The 13,800-nt window shown below is 36.9% G+C and overlaps 1 protein-coding gene across 2 annotated transcripts in view; it reads left to right on the forward strand.

Moving 5' to 3' along the window:
- phc2b (polyhomeotic homolog 2b) overlaps window positions 1-13,236 on the forward strand; it is a 31,978-nt gene extending 18,742 nt beyond the window's left edge. For both annotated transcript variants that reach the window (XM_084425522.1, XM_084425523.1), the window contains exons 8-15: window positions 2,719-3,077; window positions 3,175-3,334; window positions 6,924-7,132; window positions 7,826-7,958; window positions 8,259-8,379; window positions 9,353-9,479; window positions 9,569-9,845; window positions 12,134-13,236. In XM_084425522.1, the coding sequence (XP_084281648.1) occupies window positions 2,719-3,077; window positions 3,175-3,334; window positions 6,924-7,132; window positions 7,826-7,958; window positions 8,259-8,379; window positions 9,353-9,479; window positions 9,569-9,845; window positions 12,134-12,288 (1,541 nt within the window). In that variant the 3' untranslated portion in view covers window positions 12,289-13,236. The remainder of the gene's footprint in view (window positions 1-2,718; window positions 3,078-3,174; window positions 3,335-6,923; window positions 7,133-7,825; window positions 7,959-8,258; window positions 8,380-9,352; window positions 9,480-9,568; window positions 9,846-12,133) is intronic.
- Window positions 13,237-13,800: the final 564 nt, after the last annotated feature.

A 13,800-nucleotide genomic window follows, 5' to 3' on the forward strand; every position in this document is an offset into this window, starting at 1 on the left:
CAAAATCTGAATATTAGATTAAAATTTTGTGAACGTGGGTATTGGAGAGAGACTGGATTGTAGATTTTGGTATTAAAAAAAATACTATTTGCTTGGATGTAATCTTGTGAGATTTCACACCATGCTTTTGTTTTGGAACTGGTAAAGTCTAAACCAGTAAAAGCAGTTTATATTAAGAGTAATGAACTCTCTATGTTGATACTAATTCTTAAAGGGATACTCCACTTTTTTTGGAAATAGGCTAATTTTACAACTCCCCCAGAATTAAACAGTTGAGTTTTACCGTTTTCTAATCCATTCAGCTGATCTCCGGGTCTGGCAGTACCACTTTTAGCATAGCTTAGCATAGATCATTGAATCGGACAAGACCATTAGCATCTCTCTCAAAAAAATAACCAAAGAGTTTCGATATTTTTCCTATTTAAAACTTGACTCTTCTGTAGTTACATCGTGAAAATAGGTCTAATAGGTTAGACAAACTTAGTCCCGGTCACGTTGGAAGTTACCGAGCTGGGGACTATTTTCAGGCGCTGCGTCATATCATTACGCCTGCTGGACTCGTGGTACGGCAGCAAAGTTTCTTGATTATTACGCAGGAATGAGAGTATAGTTCCTAGCCATATCAGCCTAGAAAATCGCAACTTTTCATTTTCCGTCGGTCTTAGTACACGATGTAACTACAGAAGAGTCAAGTTTTAAATAGGAAAAATATCAAAACTCTTTGGTCATTTTTTTGAGAGAGATGCTAATGGTCTTGTCCGATTCAATGATCTATGCTAAGCTATGCTAAAAGTGGTACCGCCAGACCCGGAGATCGGCTGAATGGATTCGAAAACGGTAAAACTCAACTCTTTAACTCTGGGGGAGTTGTAAAATGAGCCTATTTCCAAAAAAAGTGGAGTATCCCTTTAAATCAAATAATTGAAACTATCCACTGACTGAATACAAACACTAGAGGGCTTGTTAAAAGCAGAAGAAAGAGCCGCAGACATTAACATTCTGCTGCTGTGCATTATTGTAGTACTTACAAGCTCACTTATTGTAGACCAAATGCACCCAAAGAGGAAAACCTTGTTTAAAGATTTCTCTTCATAGCAGGAAACTTAATGGAGTTAAGCTGAGAACAGTTTGAGACATTGATCTCTTCTTAAACTCTATGGAAACTCGTGCCAGATTACTGGGGTTTAATCTCAGGAAAAGCAGAAGTCTCCATTTAATCTCATTGCTGTAAAAAAACAACAACATTTGAGATATTTAAGAGATCGAATTTGGCCCAACATGTGAGAAAAGGTACAAGCATTTGTGATAGTTTTAATGTGTTGTGGCTTAGCATATAGCTGAACGTTCGGCAGGAAATTTCGGGGTTTTCCAGGGTTGCGCTCTGCAGGGAGTAACTCATCAACTCCTTATTCTGAACATCCGGAAGAAAGAAAGAGTGAGAGAAAGTGAGCACAGAGGATTGAGTCATCTGAACCCACCATCCCACACCATTCACATTAAGACAGAAGAACATTCCCACACTGAACCTTTTCTGTTAGCTATTAAGAGTTTTAAAGAAAGACTGTATTTGTTCCTGCCGTCTGCTTCACATATTCAGTGTGCATTTCACATGACAGAACACACACGCATATATATATATATATATATATATATATATATATATATATATATATAAACATTAAAACCACCCGCTAACTTTCCAACCAGTTTGTTTTTCAGATTCCTTTACCGCTCATAAACTTTTTGAGGTTGTGATCTCAACGTGCCCAACTCTTAAGGTTTTTGTGTTTGAATGTTCTCCTGCTGAGATAATTAAATTTGAACACACTTTCCTGCAAGTCCTCCAGTCAAACACCTAATCACAGTTTTAAACTCATCCAGTTTCCACTGCCGTAGTCCTGGATACAGAAGTTGTACTGGAAAACCCAAGCACAGCGACTAATGTTAGAAGATCACTGAATAAATCAAATCAAATAAAAAAAACAGGAAGGAATAAATTAAAAAGTTGACCAATGAACTAACGTGACCTTTCCATGAACTAACGTGACTTTTCCATGAACTTTCCAGATGTTTGATGTGTGATTTACAGGATAATAATTTTACAGAATAACATATGAAGAGTTCAGATGCAAAAGCCTCTAAGTGCCATCTGAAATTTTCTTCTAGAATGATCATTTTTATCAAGCTTGTATATTACTGAACTTAAATATACAAGCTTGATAAAAATGATCATTCTAGAAGAAAATTTCAGATGGCACTTAGAGGCTTTTGCATCTGAACTCTTCATATATATATATATATATATATATATATATATATATATATATATATATATATATATATATATATATAGGCTGATTCACAAATGAATAAATAAGATGGATTTGTAAACATTTTGAAATTGATTCATTGAAAAGAACTAATTAAAATGAATTTGCTTACCAATCAGAATTCCTTAATTGATTGCAAGCACGTTACTTTAACAAGAGCATTATTTGATCAGCATATCGAAATGATTGAAATTTTAAAATTCCCTGACATATTCAATAACTGTGGGATACCTGTGACTTTACCTGAATGAAGCTGAATTTACCTATAAAAATGTCTAAATGTATTAAGTTCCATGTGCATGTTCCTGTCGTATTATATTGCAACTGTCAGTTTAATGTGTAGTCATGTGAAACAGTATGTGTGTGTAATAAGTGTGTGTCCTTCCAGCGTATGCCCAAATTCAGCCGCAGGCCCTGATTAAGCAGCAACCGCAACAGTTCGTCATTCAACCCCAAGCGCCAGCCACCTCTAGAGCCCAGCCTCAGTTACTGCAGACCGCCTCCGTCCAGCCCCACCAACAGTGCTCCGCCCAGACCTCATCTGTCACAGGGATCATTCCGGTTTTGCCCAGACCAGTCCTTCACAACCAGGGATCCGCTCAATGTCAACACGCCACCATCTTCCATTCAACTATAAGCCATCATGCAGTTAGCCAGCACGGCTCACACATTGGCCTGGCCCATGCTAAAGCTCAACCGGTCCAACTGACAGCCATCAATCTCCAAATCCAACCTGCACAAAGCCAGGTAAGGGACTCCCTTACTAGAGTACATATAGTAGATTAAATATAATGTATTGTATACAATTCTAAAGCAACTAACTATTTTTTTTTATCCTATTTAGGCTTCAAGACTGGCTCAGGATGACAAGGAGAAGCCCACCTCTTTGGTGGTAAGAGAGATCTGCCCACCAGTACAAACGCAACCATCCACTACGACCCAAGGCACCGACCTCCTTGAACAATCCAACGCTGACACTGCTAATGCTACATCTCAAACACAAGGTACAGTTGCCAAAAAGAGTCGAAATGTACAAATATAGTTTGATAATCAAACAATGTATCAACAATAGACACAAGAGATCACTTCAGAGGTAATGATGATTACTAGGGCGCAAGTCCTAAAACAATAACCGTCTTTTTATAACAATACGTTTTTTTTAACTTTATATGAATTGTTAATTGTTAATATATAAATAAATAAAATAAAAAATATAAATAGGACTGGGCAAAAAACTATTTTTCGAGTTATTTTTATTTTTATGTTGTCGATTCAATATCGATTCTCAAAAGCCACAAACTAATCTTTTATTTCCGCATTTATTTCCACAAACAGTGAGCATATCTGTTTGACGTTACTATTTATTACTAGTCTTCTCCACTGAATGTCATCCTCTTATTCACCTTGCACAATGTTAAAGCGGGGACCGTCATTGGTTCAGTGCTTTAAATGGCGGATGCAGGTGCGCATTTCAGTGACAGCCGAAGGACCTGTCACTGTCCCGATCAGGCCAGTGCTGCTTGGTCACTGAAGATTATTATTTGCACACGTTTTTAAGCCTTGCCAATTTAAACATTCAAGCACTGTGTGAGAAGTTTTGTGTGTGCACAGAAAGCTGCGCATCTCAGACAGCGTGCAAATAATAAAATGACTTCTCTTTCACGTGTCTGTCTTCTTGCGCTTGAACGGACAAAATTCTCATCACAAAACTGCCTGTCTTGGCTTGTATCCGAGTAGTAAGCATAGTCAGTTAAGGCTAAAGTGAACGTAAACAGCAGAGAAAGACTACGCATGCGTGTACATTATATACAACAGTATATTGGATCCGTGCATTCTGCCTTAAAGTGACTAATAAACCTGATGCTGTCTGTGTTTTTAATGTTAATCACAGAACAAAAGAAAAAGAGAAAATCAATCACTGCTATTGACTGAATAACTTTTGTAACTTTAATAATGATTAATCAAGATTTAATTTATACAGACTATGCAGTGTTATTTTACATTTGAAAACTACTGTTAAAGACCAACCTGAAAAGCATTATTTCATTTGTTTGTTCTGTTGTATTTATTTATCTGTGCTATCGCTTGTTTAATAATTCGGTTTTTTTATTTTTTTATTAATGACTGTTTATTTGTCTTTAAATGTTTGAAATTTATATTAATTAGTAGTTTTAGCTGTGGTATCGAAGTGGAGAATTGTGAAATTTTACTGGTGTCTAAAATTTTGGTGTCAACCTTATTAAAATACAAGAATACATGGGTCAAAAACATTATATATATATATATATATATATAAAAAATATATAAATATATATATATATTATTATTATTATTTTCTTTTTATTTTTTGTCGTTTTGTTTGTTTGTGGTGAGACCAGTGAAAATTATTCATTGAATCAAATCGAGAATCGAAATCTTGCAAATCAGAATCGAATGAAATTGGGACATCTGAATGGTTACCGGGCCAGCCCTAATATATATTGTGTTTATCTATTTCACACCTATCAAAATCCAGAAATATGCACATACATCAACTTCGCTTTAAAGAATCACTGCTGCGTTTAAAATACAAGGCTTTCGACTCCCACATGGTGAACCAGATTTGCTAAAAGAGAAGGAGGTGGCGTGCAATTCCCAGTAATATGAACAAGAACTGAGTCACATGACTCTGTGGAATTCCTTGACCTCCAGAAGGCACGACTTGCTGCCGAATCAGTCAGAAACTGGTTTTAGACCAGAGTGCTTTCCTAGCTTCAGATAATGCCCATGGGCTGAGTAAAGCAAAGCTGTGAAACTCTTGAACCTCTCTACGGAGTCATGTGACCTGCCACTTGAGGCTGCTGCCATCCAGGGAAAGACTGAACCGCCTCCTGGCGGAATGTGCAGTGCTCGTGCGTGGGAGTGGAGCATTGAAAAGGAGCGGCGCACACTGCACGTTGCGTAGTAGAATCGCACGCGTGGCGGAGCCTGATATTCTGTCTTTGATATCAGTGGAACAGGCGTGTGGGAATGAGGCTCCCCCCGTGTTTTGAGACGGAATTGAAGAGCGCTCCTGCGGGAAATGACTTTTTATTGCTCTTTGTCGGTAAGCTACAGTATGTCTTGTGTTGTGATGCCAGTAGTTTTGGTTAGTGGGCTTTAAAAAAGCGCTGCGGTCTGTGTAGACATGACACGCTCTCTTAAAACGCGACGCAACTGACGCTAACGTTAGTCTAGTGCGTACATGGAACATACAGCGCAGACTGAACGCAGTGACGCGTCTTGTGTGAACAGGAGAGATGTATTTTTCTTGAGTTAATTTTAGTTTTTAGATGCAAGTAATAGTTCACACAAAAATCAAATCATTTAACGTTACTTAGCTGCTACCCTTTTCATGACGTTCCAGCGTTATTTCCTTTCTTCAGTGAACTGTAGAGGTGGTCTACAGCAGTGGCCCTTTGGCAGCTTGATAGTGGATAACATTAAAAACTTAGTAAAAGTAGTTCATACTTTATTATTTAAAGTATTTTGAAGTTATCGGATAGATTTGTGTGAGGAACAGAATGAAATTGCAGTCGTTATTGACTGATACTCTTCCCAGCTCAAATACCGTTGGCAGGAAGTTGCGTTCAAATAAAATATGGCGCTTGTTATTATAGATATCATATAATATGGATATCTATGGTTATGACAGGTCCTCCCTCGAAATCGGGTCCATCAAGTATCAGTTAATAATTATACTAAGACGAACGATATAAATGTAAAATATGTATAGGTCACTATATAGTGCATAATAAAACAAAATAAAAGTTGATTAACTGTTAATTAGCATAATAATAATAATAGTCTATTAAGTGAGTAATTAAACATCGTTATATTATTTTTATAACTAAAATATTTGGACATTTAACGTAATTTAAAACGTAATAAATAACATTAAAGATGATTGTCATGTAGGGCAAGTGCAAATACGTGTTTAAACTAAGCTATCAGGCTAATTTGGGTATCTGTATGCTATGCTAGTACATAAGCTAACTAACACTGACATTAACGGTCATTATAATTTATAATAGCATAATTTTGTAGGAATTGTAATCAGGTGCTAAAGAGAGTACCCATTAAAAGTATTTTGAGCCAATGGAATCGCTTGGGGTCCTAATGGAGACCCAGTTTCGAGGAGGACCTGATAAGTCACCACAAACGCCATTGTCTCTGGAGTGTCACTTGACTTGTTTTTTTTTTTCTTCATTTTCACTTGACTGGTAGTGATATTATCTTCATTAAAATATTCATATAGTCACTTTTTATGAATATGATTCTGAAGATCTCCCTTTGTGTTTCATAAAAGAAATAAAACGCATTAAAACTGAAGACATCATCATAAACATCTTAAACCAGCTTAGACTGGTTTAAGGTATATTATTTTCCATCAATGTTTGGCTCAACTGTTCCTTGAACGTCCGTAAGTTACTTTATAAGCTCACTCTTTGTATTTTATTTCCAGCAGCTGTCTTTTCCGGGCTTTTCCAACACTGGCGGCCGCTGGTATTTGTGCTGCTGATGTTGTTGTAGTTGCTATGGTGATGAGTTGATGCTTTGTTTCTTTACCGCCAGGCTCTGTGGAGACGGCCCGGGACCCCACGGGAGCGCCGGTGACATCGACCATGACCTCGGCAGCCTCAAACGAGCCCCCTCCGGCAGCTGTGACGGGAAGTGTGGCACAAAACGGCGAGAACAAGCCACCTCAAGCCATAGTGAAGCCACACGTCCTCACGCATGTCATAGAGGGGTTTGTTATCCAGGAGGGAGCTGAACCATTCCCTGTGAGTTGTAATAATAAATAAAAAACAATAGTTTTTAAATACAATAATTAATTCATATATATATATATATATATATGTATTTACACATTACACACACACAAACCTTTATGGTAGCTAGATGTAATTATTTGTTGGCACTAATAATAATGCATCAACAATTTCATTATCATTATTATACTATTACATTTTTTTTTATACAACAACAATAATAAAACAAGTATTATTAATTACAATTCAGTAAATAATACAAATTATTTATAAATACTAATAAAAATTTAAATTGCAAATTAATTTATTAATATGAAGAATTTTATTATTATTCATAATAATACTATTACATTATTATTAATATCTTCACTATTATTTTATTCATACATTTTAATACAACAATAATAATACTATTATTGTTATTATTATTATTATTATTATTAATTCAGTCAATTGTATCAATTAATTACACAAACTAATAAAAAATAAATGTATTATTATTATTATTATTATTAATTCAGTTATTTATTATTATTAAATAATGATTTATTTATTTTCAGCATCATGTATTTCTTAGTATGTTAGTCAATTGCCCTGATTTTACAATATCAAACTAAACTGTAGAAACAATATTGTCAGTTGAAGGTGTCCACAGAGTTACAGTAATCGCCATGACATCATCACTTTTGAATACTGTATTGTCAGGTGGAGAGATCTCTGGTGCAGGCCGACAGCCCCAAGAAACCAGACTCACAGCTTCCCTCAGATCCAGAGAAAACAGCCAGCAGCAATTCCCTCAGTGCCACCAACTCAGACATGGAGGAGGTTGGACAACAAGGTACACGTTTAACTTGGGAGATTCAAACATCCTGCAGCCCACGGCTATTTTTCTAAGATGCATGATCTTTTTAAGTGACAGGGTAAAGTTTTGAAAGATTGAAAACATGCACTGTTGTGAACAAAGGAGCGTCATTATGCATTAGTCATGAAAGATGGTTGGAATTTCCTGTTTGTGAACTTTACGATTGAAAGGTGCAGCAACAATATAAGCCTTGCACCATTCCAAAGTTTACAAACAAACATTGTTTCAGCTAGTCATAAATAAACTGTAGATTAATACTTTATCATTTTTCATCAGACACAAGAATTCAGGAGGAATCAGAGGAGCCCAAGCTCACATGTGAGCTCTGCGGATGGGTTGATTTTGCCTACAAGTTCAAACGTTCAAAACGCTTCTGTTCCATGGTCTGTGCTAAAAGGTTAGAGATTCGAAACATTAAAAAAAAAATGTTTTAGTGAAAATATCTACAAATGCATGCTTAAAGGGTTAGTTCACCCAAAAATGAAAATTCTGTCAGTAATTACTCACCCTCATGTTGTTCCAACCGCGTAAGACCTTCGTTCATCTTCGGAACACAAATTAAGCTATTTTTGATGAAATCTGAGCCATGTCTCACTCCTCCATAGGCTTCTATGTGACCGAAACTTGCTGGCCCAGAAAAGTTATTAAAGAGATCGTTAATATAGTCCAAGTGACTCCAGTGGCTCAATCTTAAGTATATCAAGCGACGAGAATACTTTTTGTGCGCAAAAACAAACAAAAATAACGACTTTATTCCACTATTCATTTCCTTCTCTCTGGACCTCTAGTTGTTTCGCGTAGTGTTTTTGCGCAGCGCGTCTGTGTTACACGTCACCACGTAGGCTCACTATTGGCCGACGCCGGTCATGTGTGTGTTGCGTGATGACGTGCAACACAGACGCGCAGCGCAAAAACACTACAAGGCCCAGAGAGAAGGAAATGAAAAGTGGAATAAAGTCGTTATTTTTGTTTGTTTTTGCGCACAAAAAGTATTCTCGTCGCATGATAAACTTAATGTAGTGCCACTGTAGTTACTTGGACTATTTTAACGATGTTTTAATAACTATTCTGGGCCGGTGAGTTTCGGTCACACTGGAAGCCTATGGAGGAGTCAAAATTCTGTCAGATTTCATCAAAAATATCTTAATTTGTGTTCCGAAGATGAACGAAAGACTTACATGGTTGGAACAACATGAGGGTGAGTAATTACTGACAGAATTTTCATTTTTGGGTGAACTAACCCTTTAAAGCTGTATGGGTTCATTTAGGAACGTATGAGATATAGCTGCTCCCAAAATGAGAGCTAATAATATATTGTTGTGATGTGCAGTAGTTTTATCTGTACGCTAACATACAACACTCTTGATCAGGTACAGTGTTAGTTGCACGAAGAGGGTTGGGCTGTTCCACCCCGACAGAACTAAAACAACCAATCAGATAAATCAGTGGAGAAGGAGAAGGTCTCATAGTCCCAGAGGCAGGGAGGCCAAAAAGCAGGTGAACAGCTACTGTAATCATCCTATCTTTGTTATTACTTCACTTTAGTGCATGTATATCATCTCTTGTTTTATTCTTTATCCCATCAGCGGCTCTCTGTATCTCAGCAATCTCAGGGAGAATCTATATCCTCACCCCTCCAATCTCAGCCCAGTCAAGGAGAGTCCAGCCCCTGTTCGGATATCTCCAGTTATGAGGAAGCAACTTCCCCGCTCTCTGCAGCCAGTTCTGGCCCAATCGTTTCTCAGGGTGGGGTGTCTGGTAATGATCCAGAAGAGCTTCCTCTCCTCAGTCAGCACTTCCTACCATGCGACCCCACCAAATGGAATGTGCAAGAGGTGTTTGAGTTCATCCGCTCTTTGCCAGGTATGTGGCTTTTTATCATATTCATATATATATATATATATATATATATATATATATATATATATATATATATATATATATATATATATATATATATATATATATATATATATATATATATATATATAATATACAGTACTGTGCAAAAGTCTTAGGCATGTTAATATCCCCCACCCCCCGTCCCCCCCAAAAAATGGTTTTAAGTCAGTTATTTATATCTTTTGCTGTAGTGTGTCAGTAGGAAATATCAGTTTACATTTCCAAACATTCTTTTTGCCATTAATTGTAATAATCCAGTGAGATTTGTGTATGCACAAGGAGTCTGACAACAGCCGGTATGATCTGATCTCACCATCATCGAGTCCGTCTGTGATTACATGAAGAAACAGAAAAAACTGAGACAGACTAAATCCAGAAGAACTGCGGGAACGTCTCCGAGATGCTTGAAGAAACCTTCCTGCAAAGCTACAGTACTATGAAAAGTACTGCCACTTGTGTTAAAATGCTGTAAAGTGAGAATGCTTTCAAAAATAAAATCACAAATTGAATTTATTTATGATTTAACTTCTATTAACTAATTCAAATCAGTATATGGTGGAACGACCGTTTGCGTTTAAAACGGCTTTTGTCCAGGCACACTTGCGCATAGTTTTTCAGGTAGCTTTGCAGGAAGGTTTCTTCAAGCATCTCGGAGACGTTCCCACAGTTCTTCTGGATTTAGTTTGTCTCAGTTTTTTCAGTTTCTTCATGTAATCACAGACGGACTCGATGATGGTGAGATCAGATCATACCGGCTGTTGTCAGACTCCTTGTGCATACACAAATCTCACCGGATTATTACAATTAATGGCAAAAAGAAAGTTTGGAAATGTAAACTGATATTTCCTACTGACACACTACAGCAAAAGATATAAATAACTGACTTAAAACCATTTTTGGGGGGGACGGGGGGTGGGGGATATTAACATGCCTAAGACTTTTGCACAGTACTGTATACACACACAGACACACACACACACAGACAGTTTAAATGTTTGGGGTCGATACAAAAAAGAAGAAAGTAATTAATACGTTTATTTAGCAAGGATGCATTAAGGCCGGGACACACCAAGTGTCGGGGCGTTTTTTGAGCGTCCGTCAGCTTAGTTTGTTCGGTGTGTTCTGCACCGGTGGCTGTAGTAGGACACTGTCCTTTTTTGGGGGCCGATTCAGCATGATGAATCGCCGTTAGGCCGTTGGTGAGAGAGAGAACTCTGGTTGGCTGTTAGCAAACGAGTAAATAAAAATAAAAGCGAAGATTCTGGAATTCATTCGACGCACGACTCTCACAGTGCATTATGGGTTTTCTCTAGCCGTTGAGCATACATTGGTTCTACACTTGTTATTGCGGTGCATTGTGGGATTGAATGAGTGCACTCAATAACATCCACTATGGTTTCGGACACGACTGCAAATGGCTGTCCCTTCAAATAGTGCCCTATTTAAGGGTATAGGGGGCGATTTCAGACACAGCCCGAGTCTCAGTTTGTCTTTTTAATGACGAAAATAGATACCTGCTCAATACCTGCTGATATAGATGGATATTTACTTACACGCAGAACGCACTTGCTAGTTGACAGTCGCCTTTAGTCCTTTTGATGTGTTCAAGCGCAGCTTTTTGGTCAAGGCGCAGCCAACAAGAGGCGACAACACAGTCGACGCCGCTAGTTCTTTGACGCCGGCTTGGTGTGTCCCAGGCTATCAAAAGTGACAGTAAAGACTTTTACATCCTGAATCCTGAAAAAAAAAAAAGGAAAAAAAAAATCACAAAAATATTAAGCAGCACAACTGTTTTCAACATTGATAATAATATGAAATGATTCATGAGCACCAAATCATCATATAAGAATGACTTCTGAAGGACCATGTGACACTGAAGACTGGCTGTTGAAAATTCAGCTTTGCCGTCACAGGAATAAATTACATTTGAAAATATGTAAAAATAGAAAAGTTATATTTTAAATTGTAATATTTCATAACAATGCTGTTTTTAACAAATAAAATCAGCATAAGGTGCATAAAAGACTTTACAGTCTTACATAAAAAAACATTACAGACCCTAAACTTAATAACAGTATCGTATAAATACATGCACACACATTTGATATGATATTTCACCATCAAATATTATATAATGATGGCAAAGTTGATAAAAGCAAAGCTATGTTGAAAGTTGGAATTTCTACGGCAATATATTTATTTACAAATATGGTATTTAATAATGCAAATTTTTGTGACTCCACAATTAGGTTGCCGGGAGATTGCGGATGAGTTTCGTGCTCAGGAGATTGATGGACAGGCCATGCTGCTACTGAAAGAAGACCACCTAATGAGTGCCATGAATATTAAACTAGGACCCGCCCTCAAGATCTTCGCTCGCATAAACATGCTGAAAGATTCCTAGCCTTAAAAAGGCAGTAAGTGTATGAGTATGTGTCCTCAGATGTCACTTAAACTTGACCTAGTGACTACAGCACCCCAAACTGCACTACAAATTTTTTTTAAACAAATAATTAATAACTAAAAACTTTATTTAAAAAAAATTGGGCGAAGCCCAAATCTGCACCTCCTCAAGAGAAGAACTGAAGTAAATTCAGCTGGAACAGAAAATGACCCGACTACCTATGAAGATCCGCACAAATAGTGACTTATACCAAATGAAAGGCATTATGAATCAGTGATTTGGAATTCAATTCTGACTGGGACTCAATCGAGCAGATCACTCGACTTAACTAGATCAGAAAAAATCTTTGTACGTACGGATAATGTACGTATAACAACACCGCAGTCCAAACAGAACTAAAACTATCATGTGGTTTCACAATCCCACATTTTGGCCCAGATATCTCTGGAATGTACATTTGTTGTTTTCAGGTATGATTTTGTCTTATTGTACATGCCAGATGCTTTTGTACAGTATAAATATGTTTAAGTAAATTATTCTTACCTATGTGTGTGAGTATTTGTAACAGAGTTGAATCACAACAAACTGGTGCTATTTCACTTTCACCTTTACTTTGAGAGGACTTGAATAACAGAAGCACAGTAACAGAATATTCAACGTTGAACCTAAAACCCGATACAACCTAAAGGAAGGGATCCAGTTTGAACAAATCCTGTCAACAGCGCCTTATTCAATGTGTGTCTGTATGCTCTGGACTTTGAGATGCACATTAAATTGTATTTGTCTTGGATATTGGGAATGACACTATGTTTGGTTTTAACTGTGCCCAAATTTGTTATTGTATGTTGCTAGAAATGATTGTGATGATGGGTTGTGTTTTTTTTTTAGTACAATGCTTTGTGAAATGCCTGTATTTATCAGATGAATGAAATTTGTAATATAACATTTTTAAGGAAGAAACTTGTTTCATTTCTTGTTCTTCACCTCAACTGCTTGCACAGCTTGCCTTTATTCATTAATTTTATTTATGCTGCACTTAATTTTTCATCACATTGATTAGATAACAAAATACCCAATTAACTCACATCTAAAACATATAGGCCTGGTTTCACAAACGAGGCTTAGATTAAGCCAGGATTTAGTTCAATAAGGACATTTAAGTAGCTTTTATAAACGTGTCTTAGATCAAATCTACGTGTGCATCTTGAGACAAAACAATGGCACTGACATTTTAAGGTATGTCAGTGCAACTTGCTTTCAGTTCAAACAGCTCAAACATACATTTAAGTCTGGGACTAGGCTTAAGCCTTGTCTGTGAATAAAATGCCATGCAGTTTAATATTTTGTTAATGAGATTTATCCCATTTTAAACTGTGGTATGAGTATCAAAATATTTTTGGGGGGCTACTCTGATTGTGTGCTTAGAATTACAATAAAACACCACTAGGTGGCACACATGCATTCCGTCAAACTATCCCGTCTACATTTTTTCAAAAAATGACTTTTAGAGTG

This window comes from Rutilus rutilus (assembly GCF_951802725.1).
Source record: "Rutilus rutilus genome assembly, chromosome: 12".
NCBI classification, from domain to species: domain Eukaryota; kingdom Metazoa; phylum Chordata; class Actinopteri; order Cypriniformes; family Leuciscidae; genus Rutilus; species Rutilus rutilus.